Source organism: Pleurodeles waltl, chromosome 5 (assembly GCF_031143425.1).
Source record: "Pleurodeles waltl isolate 20211129_DDA chromosome 5, aPleWal1.hap1.20221129, whole genome shotgun sequence".
Taxonomy (NCBI): Eukaryota; Metazoa; Chordata; class Amphibia; order Caudata; family Salamandridae; genus Pleurodeles; species Pleurodeles waltl.
This window is the reverse complement of record NC_090444.1, coordinates 844,863,409-844,884,310: the sequence shown is the minus strand read 5'-3', so window position 1 is coordinate 844,884,310 and position 20,902 is coordinate 844,863,409. Positions and strand designations below refer to the sequence as shown.

The following is a 20,902-nucleotide window of genomic DNA, read 5'->3' as shown; positions in this document are numbered from 1 at the left end:
TTTGGTAACTTAGTTGGGGTTGGTCTAATTAGGGAGACTGTGTTAGTCTCTGAGGGGGCTATTGATTTAGCCACCTTAGTTGCTTGTCCCCTTAACATGGATAAGTACAAGCAACTACCCCTAATAAATGGTGTTGAGGTTCAGGCCTACAGGGACACTGGTGCCAGTTTTACAATGGTAATAGAGAAACTGGTCCACCCTGAACAACACCTACTTGGTCACCAGTACCAAGTAACCGATGCTCACAACAACACCCTTAGCCACCCCATGGCTGTTGTAAATCTCAACTGGGGGGGGGGGGAGGTTACTGGCCCAAAGAAAGTTGTGGTTGCCTCAGATTTACCTGTAGACTGTCTATTAGGGAATGATTTAGAGACATCAGCTTGGGCAGAAGTGGAGTTGGAGGCTCATGCAGCAATGCTGGGCATTCCAGGGCATATTTTTGCTTTGACCAGGGCTCAGGCCAAAAAGCAAAAAGGACAGGGTGACTTGGATCCTGGAAGAATGGACCAAGTGCTCCCTAAAGCTAGGGCTAGTAGAAGTAAAGCACTACCTACTATCCCTCCCTCTACAGTGGATTCTACTTCTGAGGAAGAAGAATTTCCACCCTGTGCAGAACCTACACCAGAGGAGCTGGAAGCAGACACTGCTGAGTGAAGGGGGGCCTGCCAGGGAGGAGCTGAGTGTGGCACAGCAGACCTGTCCCACACTAGAGGGTCTAAGGCAGCAAGCTGTCAAACAAGCAAATGGGGATGTCAGTGACTCTCACAGAGTTTACTGGGAGGACAACCTCTTGTACACTGAAGCAAGGGATCCAAAACCTGGAGCTGCCAGGAGATTGGTGATTCCTCAGGAGTACAGAAAGTTCCTCCTAACTCTTGCTCACGACATTCCCTTAGCTGGACATTTGGGCAAATGAAAACTTGGGACAGGCTTGTTCCCTTGTTTCATTGGCCTAGAATGTCTGAGGACACAAAAGATGTTTGTAAGTCCTGTGAAACCTGTCAAGCCAGTGGCAAGACAGGTGGCACTCCAATGGCACCCCTTATTCCACTGCCTGTGGTTGGGGTTCCCTTTGAAAGGGTAGGGGTTGACATAGTTGGCCCCCTTGACCCTCCTACTGCTTCAGGCAATAGGTTTATCTTGGTGGTAGTGGACCATGCCACAAGATATCCTGAAGCAATTCCTCTAAGGACCACTACAGCTCCTGCAGTGGCAAAGGCCCTCCTGGGAATCTCAGAGCAGTCCAGTGTGCCAGCAGCACCTCTGTTTCCAAGATGGCAGAGGTCTGGAGCACACTGGAGGAGCTCTGGACACCTCCCAGGGGAGGTGCAGGTCAGGGGAGTGGTCACTCCCCTTTCCTTTGTCCAGTTTTGCGCCAGAGCAGGGCTAAGGGGTCCCCTGAACCGGTGTAGACTGGCTTATGCAGAATTGGGCACATCTGTGCCCAAGAAAGCATTTCCAGAGGCAGGGGGAGGCTACTCCTCCCCTGCCTTCACACCATTTTCCAAAGGGAGAGGGTGTAACACCCTCTCTCAGAGGAAGTCCTTTGTTCTGCCATCCTGGGCCAGGCCTGGGTGGACCCCAGGAGGGCAGCTGCCTGTCTGAGGGGTTGGCAGCAGCTGCAGTGAAACCCCAGGAAGGGCAGTTTGGCAGTATCAGGGTCTGTGCTACAGACCACTGGGATCATGGGATTGTGCCAACTATGCCAGGATGGCATAGAGGGGGCAATTCCATGATCATAGACATGTTACATGGCCATATTCGGAGTTACCATTGTGAAGCTACATATAGGTAGTGACCTATATGTAGTGCACGCGTGTAATGGTGTCCCCGCACTCACAAAGTCCGGGGAATTGGCCCTGAACAATGTGGGGGCACCTTGGCTAGTGCCAGGGTGCCCTCACACTAAGTAACTTTGCACCTAACCTTTACCAGGTAAAGGTTAGACATATAGGTGACTTATAAGTTACTTAAGTGCAGTGTAAAATGGCTGTGAAATAACGTGGACGTTATTTCACTCAGGCTGCAATGGCAGGCCTGTGTAAGAATTGTCAGAGCTCCCTATGGGTGGCAAAAGAAATGCTGCAGCCCATAGGGATCTCCTGGAACCCCAATACCCTGGGTACCTCAGTACCATATACTAGGGAATTTTAAGGGTGTTCCAGTAAGCCAATGTAGATTGGTAAAATTGGTCACTAGCCTGTCAGTGACAATTTGAAAGAAATGAGAGAGCATAACCACTGAGGTTCTGATTAGCAGAGCCTCAGTGAGACAGTTAGTCACTACACAGGTAACACATTCAGGCACACTTATGAGCACTGGGGCTCTGGATGACAGGGTCCCAGTGACACATACACTAAAACAACATATATACAGTGAAAAATGGGGGTAACATGCCAGGCAAGATGGTACTTTCCTACATTAAGGTACTCAAAAACAAATTAGTTGTTGATGTTCCATCCATACCTGACATGTCCATATTGTTGTAATAAGAAATCCATCATCCTTAAAAACATTGAAAATGTCAATAATTCCACGAGAATATCCAAAAACAGAAATACTTGCGTCTGATGCAGCCAAGTTCAGTGTCAGATAATCAGTCGGCAATAAAGAGGTTCTCTGTTTGTACAGAATAAAGATCACAGTGCTGTTTCCAAACCAAGAGAGCCATCCTATGGGTAGAAACATAAACAGATTGAAACAAAAAAAATCAATATAAATGCTTACAGGTTACCTACAATATAATATCAGAAATGCGGATACGCATCATTACCACATGGCCTTTTGCCAAGTAAGGTACTGTTTATGTCATAAATATTATTGTTCTTTCCTCTGCCATTTTTATGTCTGCTGCATATTAATGTATTCAGATAAAAGCTACATAAAGTCATTCAGTGTATGTGTTGAAAAAGCAATTTAGTGCTCAACAGGATGTCAATGATAATGATTTTTCTAGTAATGTCAAATTTAAAGTGCTTCTGATGTACCAGGAGTATGGTTAATCACTTAAAGATTGCGTTGTTTCTCAAATGGAATGGACCTGATCAACAAACTTCAATGCAAATTACAAGGTAAATAGTAAAGCACATTAGGCTTTTCAATAAAAAACGGGAAAATTATTAAAATTAAACCATGAACGTTTAGTAAAGGATTTAAATTATTACAGAAGGCAAATAATGATGGTTAGAATCAGATGATTGGTCGTTGAGCATGATGCTCAGAATGAATTGAAAATAATAAAATAGCAGATCAAAATCACAGTTCACCTGAAATAAAATAAATCATAAATTAGAGGTCAGACCTACATAGTGCTGCCATCTAAAGATCAGGAGAGAATAAGTCCAACAACCTCATAAATGGGCTTCCTTTGTGTAGGAAAGTACCATCTTGCCTGACATGCTACCCCCATTTTTACATGTATGTAAGTTTGCTTTTGCCTGTCTCACTGGGATCCTGCTAGCCACTGGGATCCTGCTAGCCAGGACCCCAGTGCTCATATTTTGTGGCCTGAATTTGTGTACCTGTGTAGGGACTAACTGTGTCACTGAGGCTCTGCTAACCAGAACCTCAGTACTTATGCTATCTCTGCCTTTAAAAATTGTCACTATAGGCTAGTGATCATTTTTACCAATTCTAATTGGCACACTGGAACACCCTTATAGTGCCCTAGTATATGGTACTGAGGTACCTAGGGTACTGGGGTTCCAGGAGGTCCCTATGGGCTGCAGCGTTGCTTTTGCCACCCATAGGGAGCTCAGACAAATCTTACACAGGACTGCAACTGCAGCCTGAGTGAAATAACGTACACGTTATTTCACTGCCGTTTTCACTGCACTTAAGTAACTTATAAGTCACCTATATGTCTAACATTCACTTGCTGAAGACTAGGTGCAAAGTTACTAAGTGTGAGGGCACCCTTGCACTAGCAAAGGTGCCCCCACATAGTTCAGTGCCATTTCCACGGACTATGTGAGTGCGGAAACGCCATTACATGCGAGCACTACATATATGTCAATACCTATACGTAGCTTCACAATGGTAACTCCGAATGTGGCCATGTAACATGTCTAAGATCTTAGAATTGTCCCCACATGCCAAATCTGGTATTGGGGTGACAATCCCATGCATCCCTGGGGCTCCACTATGGACCCCGGGTACTTCTAAACTAGCTCTCTGGGGTTTTCTCTGCAGCTACTGCTACTGCCACCCCACAGACAGGGTTCTGCCATCCTCAGGTCTGGGCAGCCCAGTCCCAGTAGGAGGCTGGACTGGCTTGTAGTGAGTACCAAGGGGTACTTGCACCTTGCACCAGGCCCAGTTATCCCTTATTAGTGTATAGGGTGTCTAGCAGCTTAGGCTGATAGATAATGGTAGCTTAGCAGAGCAGCTTAGGCTGAACTAGGAGACGTGTGAAGCTACTACAGTACCACTCAGTGTCATATGCACAATATCATAAGAAAACACAATACACAGTTATACTAAAAATAAAGGTACTTTATTTTTATGACAATATGCCAAAGTATCTCAGAGTGTACCCTCAGTGAGAGGATAGGAAATATACACAAGATATATATACACAATAGCAAAAATATGCAGTATAGTCTTAGAAAACAGTGCAAACAATGTATAGTTACAATAGGATGCAATGGGGACACATAGGGATGGGGGCAACACAAACTATATACTCCAAAAGTGGAATGCGAACCACGAATGGACCCCAAACCTATGTGACCTTGTAGAGGGTCGCTGGGACTATTGGAAAATAGTGAGAGTTAGAAAAATAACCCTCCCCAAGACCCTGAAAAGTGAGTGCAAAGTGCACTAAAGTTCCCCTAAGGACAAAGAAGTCGTGTTAGAGGAATAATGCAGGAAAGACACAAACCAACAATGCAACAACAATGGATTTCCAATCTTGGGTACCTGTGGAACAAGGGGACCAAGTCCAAAAGTCACAAGCAAGTGGGAGATGGGCAGATGCCCAGGAAATGCCAGCTGCGGGTGCAAAGAAGCTTCTACTTGACAGAAGAAGCTGAGGTTTCTGCAGGAACAAAAAGGGCTAGAGACTTCCCCTTTGGTGGAGGGATCTATCTCGCCGTTGAAAGTCGTGCAGAAGTGTTTTCCCGCCAAAAGAACACCAACAAGCCTTGCTAGCTGCAAATCAGGCGGTTAGCGTTTTTGGATGCTGCTGTGGCCCAGGAGGGACCAGGAGGTCGCAAATTGGACCAGGGGGTAGAGGGGACATCGAACAAGACAGAGAGCTCTCTTAGCAGCAGGTAGCATCCAGAGAAGTGCCAGCAACAGGCACTACAAGGATGCGTGAAACGGTGCTCACCCGAAGTTACACAAAGGAGTCCCACGTCGCCGGAGAACAACTTAGGAGGTCGTGCAACGCAGGTTAGAGTGCCGTGGACCCAGGCTGGACTGTGCACAAAGGATTTCCGCCGGAAGTGCACGGAGGCCGGAGTAGCTGCAAAAGTCGCGGTTCCCAGCAATGCAGTCTAGTGAGGCAAGGACTTACCTCCACCAAACTTGGACTGAAGAGTCACTGGACTGTGGGAGTCACTTAGACAGAGTTGCTGAATTTGAGGGACCTCGCTCGTCGTGCTGAGAGGAGACCCAAGGGACCGGTAATGCAGCTTTTTGGTGCCTGCGGTTGCAGGGGGAAGATTCCGTCGACCCTCGGGAGATTTCTTCGGAGCTTCTAGTGCAGAGAGGAGGCAGACTACCCCCACAGCATGCACCACCAGGAAAACAGTCGAGAAGGCGGCAGGATCAGCGTTACAGAGTTGCAGTAGTCGTCTTTGCTACTATGTTGCAGTTTTGCAGGCTTCCAGCGCGGTCAGCAGTCGATTCCTTGGCAGAAGGTGAAGAGAGAGATGCAGAGGAACTCGGATGAGCTCTTGCATTCGTTATCTAAAGTTTCCCCAGAGACAGAGACCCTAAATAGCCAGAAAAGAGGGTTTTGGCTACCTAGGAGAGAGGATAGGCTAGCAACACCTGAAGGAGCCTATCAGAAGGAGTCTCTGACGTCACCTGGTGGCACTGGCCACTCAGAGCAGTCCAGTGTGCCAGCAGCACCTCTGTTTCCAAGATGGCAGAGGTCTGGAGCACACTCGAGGAGCTCTGGACACCTCCCAGGGGAGGTGCAGGTCAGGGGAGTGGTCACTCCCCTTTCCTTTGTCCAGTTTCGCGCCAGAGCAGAGCTAAGGGGTCCCCTGAACCGGTGTAGACTGGCTTATGCAGAATTGGGCACATCTGTGCCCAAGAAAGCATTTCCAGAGGCTGGGGGAGGCTACTCCTCCCCTGCCTTCACACCATTTTCCAAAGGGTGAGGGTGTAACACCCTCTCTCAGAGGAAGTCCTTTGTTCTGCCATCCTGGGCCAGGCCTGGCTGGACCCCAGGAGGGCAGATGCCTGTCTGAGGGGTTGGCAGCAGCAGCAGCTGCAGTGAAACCCCAGAAAGGGCAGTTTGGCAGTACCAGGGTCTGTGCTACAGACCACTGGGATCATGGGATTGTGCCAACTATGCCAGGATGGTATAGAGGGGGCAATTCCATGATCATAGACATGTTACATGGCCATATTTGGAGTTACCATTGTGAAGCTACATATAGGTAGTGACCTATATGTAGTGCACGCGTGTAATGGTGTCCCCCGCACTCACAAAGTCCGGGGAATTGGCCCTGAACAATGTGGGGGCACCTTGGCTAGTGCCAGGGTGCCCTCACACTAAGTAACTTTGCACCTAACCTTTACCAGGTAAAGGTTAGACATATAGGTGACTTATAAGTTACTTAAGTGCAGTGTAAAATGGCTGTGAAATAACGTGGATGTTATTTTACTCAGGCTGCAGTGGCAGGCCTGTGTAAGAATTGTCAGAGCTCCCTATGGGTGGCAAAAGAAATGCTGCAGCCCATAGGGATCTCCTGGAACCCCAATACCCTGGGTACCTCAGTACCATATACTAGGGAATTATAAGGGTGTTCCAGTAAGCCAATGTAAATTGGTAAAATTGGTCACTAGCCTGTCAGTGACAATTTGAAAGAAATGAGAGAGCATAACCACTGAGGTTCTGATTAGCAGAGCCTCAGTGAGACAGTTAGGCACCACACAGGGAACACATACATATAGGCCACAAACTTATGAGCACTGGGGTCCAGACTAGCAGGGTCCCAGTGACCCATAACAAACATACTGAAAACATAGGGTTTTCACTATGAGCACATGGCCCTGGCTAGCAGGATCCCAGTGAGACAGTGAAAACACCCTGACATACACTCACAAACAGGCCAAAAGTGGGGGTGACAAGGCTAGAAAGAGGCTACTTTCTCACACCAGTGTAGACTGGCTTGCGCAGAGATGGGTAGCATCTGTGCCCATCAAAGCATTTCCAGAGGCTGGGGGAGGCTACCCCTCCCCAGCCCCTCACAGCTATTTCCAAAGGGAGAGAGTGTAACACCCTCTCTCAGAGGAAATCCTTTGTTCTGCCTTCCTGGATCAGGGCTGCCTGGACCCCAGGGGGGCAGAAACTGTTCGAGGGGTTGGCAGCAGCTGCAGTGCAAACCCTGAAAAGTCAGTTTGGCAGTACCCGGCTTCTGTGCTAGAGACCCAGGGGATCATGGAATTGTCCCCCCAATGCCAGAATGGCATTGGGGGGACAATTCCATGATCTTAGACATGTTACATGGCCATGTTCGGAGTTACCATTGTGACGCTGTACATAGGTAGTGACCTATGTACAGTGCACGCGTGTAATGGTGTCCCCGCACTCACAAAGTCTGGGGGATTTGCCCTGAACGATGTGGGGGCACCTTGGCTAGTGCCAGGGTGCCCTCACACTAAGTAACTTTGCACCCAACCTTCACCAGTTGAAGGTTAGACATATAGGTGAGTTATAAGTTACTTAAGTGCAGTGGTAAATGGCTGTGAAATAACGTGGACGTTATTTCATGCAGGCTGCAGTGGCAGGCCTGTGTAAGAATTGTCAGAGCTCCCTATGGGTGGCAAAAGAAATGCTACAGCCCATAGGGATCTCGTGGAACCCCAATACCCTGGGTACCTCAGTACCATATATTAGGGAATTATATGGGTGTACCAGTATGCCAATGTGAATTGGTAAATTTAGTCACTAGCCTGTTAGTGACACATTTGGAAAGCAGAGAGAGCATAACCACTGAGGTTCTGGTTAGCAGAGCCTCAGTGAGACAGTTAGGCATCACACAGGGAACGCATACATATAGGCCACAAACTTATGAGCACTGGGGTCCTGGCTAGCAGGGTCCCAGTGACAGATAACAAACATACTGACAACATAGGGTTTTCACTATGAGCACTGGGCCCTGGCTAGCAGGATCCCAGTGAGACAGTGAAAACACCCTGACATATACTCAAAAACAGGCCAAAAGTGAGGGTAACAAGGCTAGAAAGAGGCTACTTTCTCACAATAACTCTGAGTATTGTGTTTCTTATGATATAGTGCTATATGATATAAGTGGTATAGAAGTTGTGTTGCATGTCTCCTAGTTCAGCCTAAGCTGCTCTGCTATAGCTACCTGTATCAGCCTAAGCTGCTAGAACACTACTAATCTACTAATAAGGGATAACTGGGCCTGGCAGAAGGTGTAAGTACCATCAGGTAGCCACAATAAGCCAGGCCAGCCTCCTACACCAAGTGACCCAGACTGTACAGTGGTCCAACTGTCCAAATTTCCAGGAGGTAAGTCCTTGCCTCCCCTCTCCAGACTGTAATCATGTGCACCGCGTGAACTGCAGCCACAAGGGCTTCTGTGCACATTTCCACAAAATCCTTCATGCACAGCCAGGCCCAGGTCCCCAGCACTCTGTCCTGCAATGCTCAGCTCCCTGAGTTGATCTCCGGCTTCGTGGGATCCTCTTTTCCAGTGTTGAGATGACCACTTTGCTCAGACTTCTTGAAACTGTGTTTAAGTGCTTCTTTGGGTGCTACCTTCTTGTGCATGGGCTCTCTATGTTGCTGATGGTCCCTCTGTCTCCTCTCCCATATGGCGACATCCTGGTCCTTCCTGGGCCCAGGCAGCACCCTTTTTCTTCATCTGTGACTCTTGCAGCTAGCAAGGCTTCTTTGTGGTCTTTTGCCAAAGAAACAACTCTGCATCCTCCAGCACTTCCTGTGACATCTTCTGTATGAAGGAGAAGTTCCTAGCACCTTTCCTTGTTCCAGAATCTTCAGCTTCTTCCATCAGGAGGCAGCCATTTTGCACCTTCATCCGGGGTTTAGTGGGCTCCTGCCCCCCCCCCCCCCCCCCCCCCCCCCCCCCCCCCCACCGGACACTTTCATGGCTCTTGGACTTGGTCCCCTTCCTTTACAGGTACTCGGGTCCAGGAATCCATCTTCAGTGCTTTGCAGTCTGTTGTGATCTTTGTAAAATCCTCTATCATGAGTTTAGTGTGTTTCTAGTTTCTAGTACTCCTACTTTCCAGGGTCTTGGGGTGGGGTATCTTGGACACCCTTAGAGTGTTCTTACACTCCCAGCGACCCTCTACACACTACACTAGCCTAGGGGTTCATTCGTGATTTGCATTCCACTTTCTTAGTATATGGTTTGTGTTGCCCCTAGGCCTATTGTCTCGTATTGCATCCTATTGTATTCTACAGTGTTTGCACTACTTTTCTAACAGTTTACTTACCTGATTTTGGTTAGTGTGTATATTTTGTGTATTTTACTTACCTAGGGGAGTATATCCTCTGAGATATTTTTGGCACATTGTCACTAAAATAAAGTACCTTTATTTTTAGTAACTGTGAGTATTGTCTTTGTTATGATATAGTACCTATATGATATAAGTGGTATAATAGGAGCTTTGCATGCCTCCTAGTTCAGCCTAAGCTGCTCTGCTATAGCTACATCTATCAGCCTAAGCTGCTAGAACACTACTAATCTACTAATAAGGGATAACTGGACCTGGCACAAGGTGTAAGTACCATCAGGTACCCACTATAAGCCAGGCCATCCTCCTACATTGGTGGTGCAGCAGTGGGATAAGTACTTGTAAGTGCCTTACCACTTTGTCATTGGTGCTTTTCATAAGAGAATCATATACCAAACAGTTCAGTGTATGTACACATAACCAGAAAGTTTGCTTTTTTACTCTTAAAATTTTTACAAAGTTCTGAAAAGCTTCTTAAAACTTCTAAAAGTTTTCAAAAAGTTAGAAAACGTTTTTTTTCTCTGTACTTTCAAAAGTTCAGAAACTTTTTCTTTCTTCTCCCTATCTCTAAACCTTTTTTGTTTTGCTATCATGTCTGTGGTAGATTCTGCTCCCAAAACTGTCAATGCTACTTATGACATTTTGAAATACGAGAGCTTAAGGAGTCTCTGCTTAGATAGAGTTTAGTTATAGGAAAGAACCCTAAAAAAGAGTTTCTGTTTAACATGCTTATGGTGGATGACCAGAACCAATCTGGCCCATCCAATGAGAGGTTAGTAGAAGCTTCCCAGTCTGATTCAGAGGAATCCCCTGAGGAAGCTGGGGAGGGTTCTGACAAGGGTCTACCCCCTAGTAGGACACCTAGTAATGCTGGTAGTAATGGAGGTTCCCATCACAGTAGGGCATCCTTTATTCCTAGAGGCCAGGTTACCAGGGTCCAGACAGACAGGGACAGGTCCCCCTTCTGAAGTTTCCCATTTGTCATCTGTGTCAAAGCATTTCCAACCCACCCACCCTGAGGATAACTTTTTAGAAAGGGAACTCAAAATGTTGAGGGTTGAAGAGACCAGACTGAAGCTTAAACAGCAACAGCTGCCCTTAGATAGGGAATCCCTAGACATTGAGAAGGAAAGACAGAGGTTGGGGTTAGGACCCCATGGTGGCAGCAGCAGTATTCCTGATAGTAATCCTGTTATAGAGCATGATTCCAGGAATCTGCACAAGATAGTTCCCCCTTACAAGGAGGGGGATGACATCAACAAGTGGTTTGCTGCACTTGAGAGGGCCTGTATGGTACAGTTGGTCCCTCAAAGGCAGTGGGCTGCTATTTTGTGGCTATCTTTCACTGGAAATGGTAGGGATACTCTTACTGTTACAGAAAGTGAAGCTACCAACTACACAATATTGAAGGATGCACTCTTGGATGGATTTGGCTTAACCACTGAACAATACAGGATTAAGTTCAGAGACACCAGAAAAGAGTCCTCTCAAGATTGGACAGATTTTGTGGACTGTTCAGTGAAGGCCTTGGAAGGGTGGTTACATGGCAGGAACATATCTGACTATGAAAGCCTGTATAATCTTATTCTGAGAGAGCATATTCTGAACAACTGTGTGTCTGACTTGTTGCACCAATACCAAGTGGACTCTGATCTGACCTCCCCCCAAGAATTGGGAAAGAAGGCAGACAAGTGGGTCAGAACGAGGGTGAACAGAAAAGTTCATACAGGGGGTGACAAGGATGGCAAGAAGAAGGATGGTAAGTCTTCTGACAAGGGTGGGACAAAAGTAAACATTCTGAGTCTTCATCAGGCCCACAAAAATCCTCTGGGGGTGGTGGGTCCAAATCCTCTTCCAATAATCAACCTAAAAAGCCTTGGTGTTATTTGTGTAAAGTCAAAGGCCATTGGGCAACTGATTCCAGATGTCCAAAGAAAAACACCAAACCTCTCACCACCACAACCCCTGCTGCAAATTCTAGTGCCCTTAGTAATAGCAGTGGTGGTGGGAAACCTATTAATAGCCAATCCAAGGGTGTAGCTGGGCTCACTATTGGCAATGTAGTTGGGGTTGGTTTTGTTAGGGAGACCACAGATGCTGTTTTAGTCTCTGAAGGTGAAATTGATTTGGCCACCTTGGTTGCTTGTCCCCTTAATATCGATAGGTGCAAGCAACTTCCCCTAATAAATGGTGCTGAGGTTCAGGCCTACTGGGACACAGGAGCCAGTGTAACTATGGTCATATAGAAACTGGTCCACCCTGAACAAGTGGCAGACGCTGATAACAACACTCTTAGCCACCCTGTAGGAGGCTGGGCTGGCTTGTAGTGAGTGTAGGAGGCTGGACTGGCTTGTAGTGAGTACCAAGGGGTACTTGCACCTTGCACCAGGCCCAGTTATCCCTTATTAGTGTATAGGGTGTCTAGCAGCTTAGGCTGATAGATAATGGTAGCTTAGCAAAGCAGCTCAGGCTGAACTAGGAGACGTGTGAAGCTACTACAGTACCACTTAGTGTCATATGCACAATATCATAAGAAAACACAATACACAGTTATACTAAAAATAAAGGTACTTTATTTTTATGACAATATGCCAAAGTATCTTAGAGTGTACCCTCAGTGAGAGGATAGGAAATATACACAAGATATATATACACAATAGCAAAAATATGCAGTATAGTCTTAGAAAACAGTGCAAACAATGTATAGTTACAATAGGATGCAATGGGGAAACATAGGGATAGGGGCAACACAAACCATATACTCCAGAAGTGGAATGCGAACCACGAATGGACCCCAAACCTATGTGACCTTGTAGAGGGTCGCTGGGACTCTTAGAAAATAGTGAGAGTTAGCAAAATAACCCACCCCAAGACCCTGAAAAGTGAGTGCAAAGTGCACCAAAGTTCCCCTAAGGACAAAATAGTCGTGTTAGAGGGAGAATGCAAGGAAAACACAAATCAGCAATGCAACAACGATGGATTCCTGTCTGAAGGTACCTGTGGAACAAGGGGACCAAGTCCAAAAGTCACAAGCAGCTCGGAGATGGGCAGATGCCCAAGAAATGCCAGCGGTTGGTGCAAAGAAGCTCTTACTAGGCTGAAGAACTGTGAATACTGCAGGAACGACAAGGGCTAGAGACTTCCCCTTTGGAGGATGGATCCCCCACGCCTTGGAGAGTCGTGCAGAAGTGTTTTCCCGCCGGATGGACGCCAACAAGCCTTGCTACACGCAAATCGTGCGTTTGGCGTTTTTGGACGCTGCTGGGGCCCAGGAGGGACCAGGAGGTCGCAAATTGGAACTGCAGAGAGAGGGGACGTCGAGCAAGACAAAGAGCCCTCACTGAAGCAGGTAGCACCCGGAGAAGTGCCAGAAACAGGCACTACGAGGATGCGTGAAACGGTGCTCGCCGAAGTTGCACAAAGGAGTCCCACGTCGCCGGAGACCAACTTAGAAAGTCGTGCAATGCAGGTTAGAGTGCCGTGGACCCAGGCTTGGCTGTGCACGAAGGATTTCCGCCGGAAGTGCACAGGGGCCGGAGAAGCTTGCAAAGTCGCGGTTCCCAGCAATGCAGCCCAGCGAGGTGAGGCAAGGACTTACCTCCACCAAACTTGGGCTGAAGAGTCACTGGACTGTGGGGGTCACTTGGACGGTGTCGCTGGATTCGAGGGACCTCGCTCGTCGTGCTGAGAGGAGACCCAAGGGACCGGAGATGCAGCTTTTTGGTGCCTGCGGTTGCAGGGGGAAGATTCCGTCGACCCACGGGAGATTTCTTCGGAGCTTCTGGTGCAGAGAGGAGGCAGACTACCCCCACAGCATGCACAAGCAGGAAAACAGTCGAGAAGGCGGCAGGATCAGCGTTACAGAGTTGCAGTAGTCGTCTTTGCTACTATGTTGCAGGTTTGCAGGCTTCCAGCGCGGTCAGCGGTCGATTCCTTATCAGAAGGTGAAGAGGGAGATGCAGAGGAACTCGGCTGAGCTCATGCATTCGTTATCTAAAGTTTCCCCAGAGACAGAGACCCTAAATAGCCAGAAAAGAGGGTTTGGCTACCTAGGAGAGAGGAAAGGCTACTAACACCTGAAGGAGCCTATCACAAGGAGTCTCTGACGTCACCTGGTGGCACTGGCCACTCAGAGCAGTCCAGTGTGCCAGCAGCACCTCTGTTTCCAAGATGGCAGAGGTCTGGAGCACACTGGAGGAGCTCTGGACACCTCCCAGGGGAGGTGCAGGTCAGGGGAGTGGTCACTCCCCTTTCCTTTGTCCAGTTTCGCGCCAGAGCAGGGGCTAAGGGGTCCCTGAACCGGTGTAGACTGGCTTATGCAGAATTGGGCACCTCTGTGCCCAACAAAGCATTTCCAGAGGCTGGGGGAGGCTACTCCTCCCCTGCCTTCACACCATTTTCCAAAGGGAGAGGGTGTCACACCCTCTCTCAGAGGAAGTTCTTTGTTCTGCCATCCTGGGCCAGGCCTGGCTGGACCCCAGGAGGGCAGCTGCCTGTCTGAGGGGTTGGCAGCAGCAGCAGCTGCAGTGAAACCCCAGGAAGGGCAGTCTGGCAGTACCAGGGTCTGTGCTACAGACCACTGGGATTATGGAATTGTACCAACAATGCCAGGATGGCATAGAGGGGGCAATTCCATGATCATAGACATGTTACATGGCCATATTCGGAGTTACCATGGTGAAGCTACATATAGGTAGTGACCTATATGTAGTGCACGCGTGTAATGGTGTCCCCGCACTCACAAAGTTCAGTGAATTGGCTCTGAACAATGTGGGGGCACCTTGGCTAGTGCCAGGGTGCCCTCACACTAAGTAACTTTGCACCTAACCTTTACCAGGTAAAGGTTAGACATATAGGTGACTTATAAGTTACTTAAGTGCAGTGTAAAATGGCTGTGAAATAACGTGGACGTTATTTCACTCAGGCTGCAGTGGCAGGCCTGTGTAAGAATTGTCAGAGCTCCCTATGGGTGGCAAAAGAAATGCTGCAGCCCATAGGGATCTCCTGGAACCCCAATACCCTGGGTACCTCAGTACCATATACTAGGGGATTATAAGGGTGTTCCAGTAAGCCAATGTAAATTGGTAAAAATGGTCACTAGCCTGTCAGTGACAATTTGGAAAGAAATGAGAGAGCATAACCACTGAGGTTCTGATTAGCAGAGCCTCAGTGAGACAGTTAGTCACTACACAGGTAACACATACAGGCACACTTATGAGCACTGGGGCCCTGGGTTACCAGGGTCCCAGTGACACATACAACTAAAACAACATATATACAGTGAAAAATGGGGGTAACATGCCAGGCAAGATGGTACTTTCCTACACAACCCCCCCCCAAACGAAGCACAATAAGACTAGCCATTACCTGATGAGTCTTCATTGTCTAAGTGGAAATATCTGGAGAGTCCATCTGCATTGGAGTGGCTACTCCCAGGTCTATGTTCCACTGTATAGTCCATTCCCTGTAGGGATATGGACCACCTCAACAATTTTGGATTTTCACCTTTCATTTGTTTTAGCCAAAGTAGAGGTTTGTGGTCTGTCTGAACAATGAAGTGAGTGCCAAACAGGTATGGCCTCAACTTCTTCAGAGCCCAGACCACAGCAAAGGCCTCCCTCTCAATGGCAGACCAACGCTTTTCTCTAGGGGTCAACCTTCTACTAATAAAAGCAACAGGTTGATCCTGGCCCTCAGAATTAAGTTGTGATAGGACTGCCCCTACTCCTAATTCAGATGCATCAGTTTGGACATAGAATTTTTTAGAGTAACAAGGGCTTTTCAGGACAGGTGCAGAGCACATGGCCTGCTTCAGCTCCTCAAAAGCTTTCTGACAGTTTGCTGTCCATAATACCTTTTTAGGCATTTTCTTGGATGTGAGGTCATTAAGAGGGGCTGCAATGGAGCCATAGTTCTTAATGAACCTCCTGTAATACCCAGTGAGGCCTAGGAAGGCTCTCACCTGAGTCTGAGTGGTAGGGGGAATCCAATCAATAATAGTTTGGATTTTCCCCTGAAGTGGTGCAATCTGTTCCCCACCAACAAGGTGTCCCAGATAAACCACCTTACCCTGCCCTATCTGGCACTTTGAAGCCTTGATAGTGAGGCCTGCCTTTTGCAGGGCCTCCAAAACTTTCCAAAGGTGGACCAGGTGATCATCCCAGCTGGAGCTAAAGACAGCTATATCATCCAAATATGCTGCACTGAAAGCTTCCAGCCCTTGCAGGACTGTGTTCACCAACCTCTGAAAAGTGGCAGGTGCATTTTTCAAACCAAAAGGCATTACAGTAAACTGGTAATGTCCTCCAATGGTAGAAAATGCAGTCTTAGGTTTAGCATCTTCTGACATTTTGATCTGCCAATACCCTGCAGTCAAATCAAAAGTGCTTAGATACTTGGCAGATGCCAGTGTATCTATTAGCTCATCTGCCCTGGGTATAGGGTGAGCATCTGTTTTGGTTACCAAGTTGAGACCTCTATAGTCTACACAAAACCTCATTTCCTTCTTTCCATCTTTAGAATTGGGTTTTGGTACCAGTACCACAGGAGAAGCCCATGGACTGTCAGAGTGCTCAACCACTCCTAGTTCCAACATCTTCTGAACTTCTTGCTTTATGCAGTCCCTGACATGGTCAGGCTGCCTATAGATCTTACTTTTGACAGGTAAACTGTCTCCAGTATCTATAGTGTGTTCAGACCAAGAAGTGGTGCCTGGCACAATGGAGAAGAGTTCTGAAAATTGTCCTAGGAGATTTATGCAATTATCTTTCTGCTCAGCAGTAAGACAATCAGCCAAAACTACCCCTTCCACAAGAGCATCTTGTTCTGTGGAAGAGAAGAGATCAGGTAGAGGATCACTGTCTTCTTCCTGTCCCTCATCTGTTGCCATGAGCAGGGTGAGATCAGCCCTGTCATAGTAGGGTTTCAGGCGGTTGACATGGAGCACCCTAAGGGGACTCCTGGCAGTGCCTAAGTCAACCAAGTAGGTGACTTCACCCTTCTTTTCAACAATTGTGTGGGGTCCACTCCATTTATCTTGGAGTGCTCTTGGGGCCACAGGCTCCAAGACCCACACTTTCTGCCCTGGTTGGTACTGAACCAAAACAGCCTTCTGATCATGCCATTGCTTCTGGAGCTCTTGGCTGGCCTGAAGGTTTTTACTGGCCTTTTTCATGTACTCAGCCATCCTTGATCTGAGGCCAAGTACATAATCCACAATATCCTGCTTAGGAGCTTTTAAAGGTTGTTCCCAACCCTCCTTTACAAGTGTGAGTGGACCCCTAACAGGGTGTCCAAAAAGAAGTTCAAAGGGGCTGAAGCCCACTCCTTTCTGGGGTACCTCCCTGTAGGCAAAAAGGAGGCATGGTAGAAGGATATCCCATCTCCTGCGGAGTTTTTCAGGGAGTCCCATAATCATGCCTTTGAGAGTTTTATTAAATCTCTCCACCAGTCCATTTGTTTGTGGATGATAGGGTGTTGTGAACTTGTACGTTACACCACACTCCTTCCACATGGCCTTTAAGTATGCAGACATGAAATTGCTTCCTCTGTCTGATACTACTTCCTTTGGGAAGCCCACCCTGGAAAATATTCCCAGGAGGGCCTTTGCCACTGCAGGAGCTGTAGTGGTCCTTAAAGGAATAGCTTCAGGGTATCTTGTGGCATGGTCCACTACCACCAAGATAAACCTATTGCCTGAAGCAGTAGGAGGGTCAAGGGGGCCAACTATGTCAACCCCTACCCTTTCAAAGGGAACCCCAACCACAGGCAGTGGGATAAGGGGTGCCTTTGGAGTGCCACCTGTTTTGCCACTGGCTTGACAGGTTTCACAGGACTTACAAAATTCTTTTGTGTCCTCAGACATCCTAGGCCAATGAAACAGTGGTACCAATCTGTCCCAAGTTTTCATTTGACCCAGGTGCCCAGCTAAGGGAATGTCATGTGCCAGTGTTAGGAGGAACTTTCTGTACTCCTGAGGGATCACTAATCTCCTGGCAGCTCCAGGTTTAGGATCCCTATGCTCAGTGTACAAGAGGTTGTCCTCCCAGTAAACTCTGTGTGAGTCACTGACATCCCCATTAGTCTGTTTGACAGCTTGCTGTCTGAGACCCTCTAATGTGGGACAGGTTTGCTGTGCCACACTCAGCTCCTCTCTGGCAGGCCCCCCTTCACCCAAAAGCTCAGCAGTGTCTGCTTCCAGCTCCTCTGGTGTAGGTTCTGCACAGGGAGGGAATTCTTCTTCCTTAGAAGTAGAATCCACTGTAGAGGGAGGGATAGTAGGAAGTGGTTTGCTTCTACTAGCCCTAGTTTTAGGGAGCACTTGGTCCATTGTTCCAGGATCCAAGCTTCCCTGTCCTTTTTGCTTTTTGGCCTGAGCCCTTGTCAAAGCAAAAATATGCCCTGGGATGCCCAGCATTGCTGCATGGGCCTCCAACTCCACATCTGACCAAGCTGATGTCTCCAAATCGTTCCCTAATAGACAGTCTACAGGTAAATCTGAAGCTACCACAACTTTCTTTGGACCAGATACCCCCCCCCAGTTGAGATTTACAACAGCCATGGGGTGGCTTTGTGTTATGTTGTGAGCATCGGTTACTTGGTACTGGTGTCCAAGTATGTGTTGTTCAGGGTGCACCAGTTTCTCAATCACCATTGTGACACTGGCACCTGTGTCCCTGTAGGCCTGGACCTCAACACCATTTATTAGGGTTAGTTGCTTGTACTTCTCCAAGTTATGGGGGCAAGCAACCAAAGTGGCTAAGTCAATAGCCCCTTCAGAGACTAAAGTAGCCTCTGTGGTCTCCCTAATCAGACCAACCCCAACTAAATTACCAAAAGTGAGCCCAGCTACTCCCTTGGATTGGCTATTAGTAGGTTTGCTCCCACCACCACTGCTATTAGTAGGGACACTAGGTGTAGCAGTAGGGGTTGTAGTGGTAGGAGCTGTGGTGCCTTTCTTTGGACAACTGGGATCTGTTGTCCAATGGCCTTTTATCTTACATAAATAGCACCATGGTTTCTTTTCCTTGTTCTGATTAAAGGAGGGTTTGGGCCCACCACCCCCACCAGAGTGTTTTTGTGGGCCTGATGAAGACTCATTTTTAGATTTGTCCCCACCCTTGTCTGAAGACTTACCATCCTTCTTTTTGTTGCTCTTTTTGTCACCCCCTGTATGAACTTTTCTGTTCACTCTTGTTCTGACCCATTTGTCTGCCTTCTTTCCCAATTCTTGGGGAGTGGTCAGATCAGAGTCCACCAAGTACTGGTGCAACAAATCAGACACACAATTATTAAGAATATGCTCTCTCAGGATTAAGTTATACAGGCTGTCATAATCAGTAACTTTACTGCCATGTAACCACCCCTCCAAGGCCTTCACTGCCTGGTCAATGAAATCAACCCAGTCTTGTGAAGACTCCTTTTTGGTATCTCTGAACTTGATCCTGTACTGTTCAGTGGTTAAGCCATAACCATCCAGGAGTGCATTCTTAAGAACTTGGAAATTGTTAGCATCATTTTCTTTTACAGTAAGGAGCCTATCCCTACCTTTTCCAGTAAATGATAGCCATAGGATAGCAGCCCACTGCCTTTGAGGGACATCCTGTACAGCACAGGCCCTCTCAAGTGCAGCAAACCACTTGTTAATGTCATCCCCCTCCTTGTAAGGGGGAACTATCTTATGCAGATTCCTGGAATCATGCTCTTTTGCAGGATGACTATGGGGAATACTGCTGCTGCCACCATGGGTATCTAAACCCATTTTCTGTCTTTCCCTCTCTATTTCTAAAGACTGTCTATCCAAATCCAGCTGTTGCTTCTTGAGCTTCAGTCTGGTTTGCTCCACTCTCAATCTATTGAGCTCCCTTTCCAACAATCTGTCATCAGGGTGGGTGGGAGGGACATTTCTAGATACAGAGGTATGATGGGAATGAACAGAAGGAGACCTGTCCCTTACAGAGGGCACCCTAACAGCTTGGCTACCAGTATAATGTGAGAGCACATCATCAGTATGATGTGATTCAACCTCTGTACCAACTATGCTAGACTGTCTAGTAATGGGCAGGCTGAGAAGTTTCTTTCCTGAACCTTTTCCTGGGGGAGTCCCTGGATCAGATTGAGAACCATTAGCTACTTTTTCTACAGATTGGGCACTTATGGCCTTATCCTGTACTCTAAGCATATTAATTAACAGTTCTAAAGAAGGATTCTTCCCTACACTCAAACCTCTCTCTATGCAGAGACTCCTTGCTCCTTTCCAGCTAAGGTGATCATATGCAAGTTTGGACAGTTCAACTTTTTGGCCTGTGCCAGACATTTTTAGAGAGAGTTAAAGTGATAGACAAAGAGAAAAAAGTTTTCAGAACTTTTTGGAAAGACAGAAAAAACTTTTTAAACTTTTAAGAACTTTTTGAAAGTTTAGAAGTACTTTTCAGCACTTAGAAAAGAGTGAAAAGAGGAAATGCAAAACTTTTTGGCTATGTGTATATACACTGACCTTGTTTTGTATATTTTTTTCTCTTATGAAAAGTACAATGGCAAGAGTGGTAAGTAGTCTCAAAGCACTTATCCCACCACTGCACAACCAATGTAGGAGGCTGGACTGGCTTGTAGTGAGTACCAAGGGGTACTTGCACCTTGCACCAGGCCCAGTTATCCCTTATTAGTGTATAGGGTGTCTAGCAGCTTAGGCTGATAGATAATGGTAGCTTAGCAAAGCAGCTCAGGCTGAACTAGGAGACGTGTGAAGCTACTACAGTACCACTTAGTGTCATATGCACAATATCATAAGAAAACACAATACACAGTTATACTAAAAATAAAGGTACTTTATTTTTATGACAATATGCCAAAGTATCTTAGAGTGTACCCTCAGTGAGAGGATAGGAAATATACACAAGATATATATACACAATAGCAAAAATATGCAGTATAGTCTTAGAAAACAGTGCAAACAATGTATAGTTACAATAGGATGCAATGGGGAAACATAGGGATAGGGGCAACACAAACCATATACTCCAGAAGTGGAATGCGAACCACGAATGGACCCCAAACCTATGTGACCTTGTAGAGGGTCGCCGGGACTCTTAGAAAATAGTGAGAGTTAGCAAAATAACCCACCCCAAGACCCTGAAAAGTGAGTGCAAAGTGCACCAAAGTTCCCCTAAGGACAAAATAGTCGTGTTAGAGGGAGAATGCAAGGAAAACACAA

At 47.1% G+C, this 20,902-nt stretch overlaps 1 protein-coding gene across 1 annotated transcript in view; it reads right to left on the bottom strand.

Moving 5' to 3' along the window:
- LOC138297324 (visual pigment-like receptor peropsin) overlaps positions 1–20,902 on the bottom strand; it is a 1,373,961-nt gene that overhangs the window by 1,104,237 nt on the left and 248,822 nt on the right. The window contains exon 2 of the mRNA XM_069236741.1: positions 2,470–2,675. Coding sequence (XP_069092842.1) covers positions 2,470–2,675 — 206 coding nt within the window. The remainder of the gene's footprint in view (positions 1–2,469; positions 2,676–20,902) is intronic.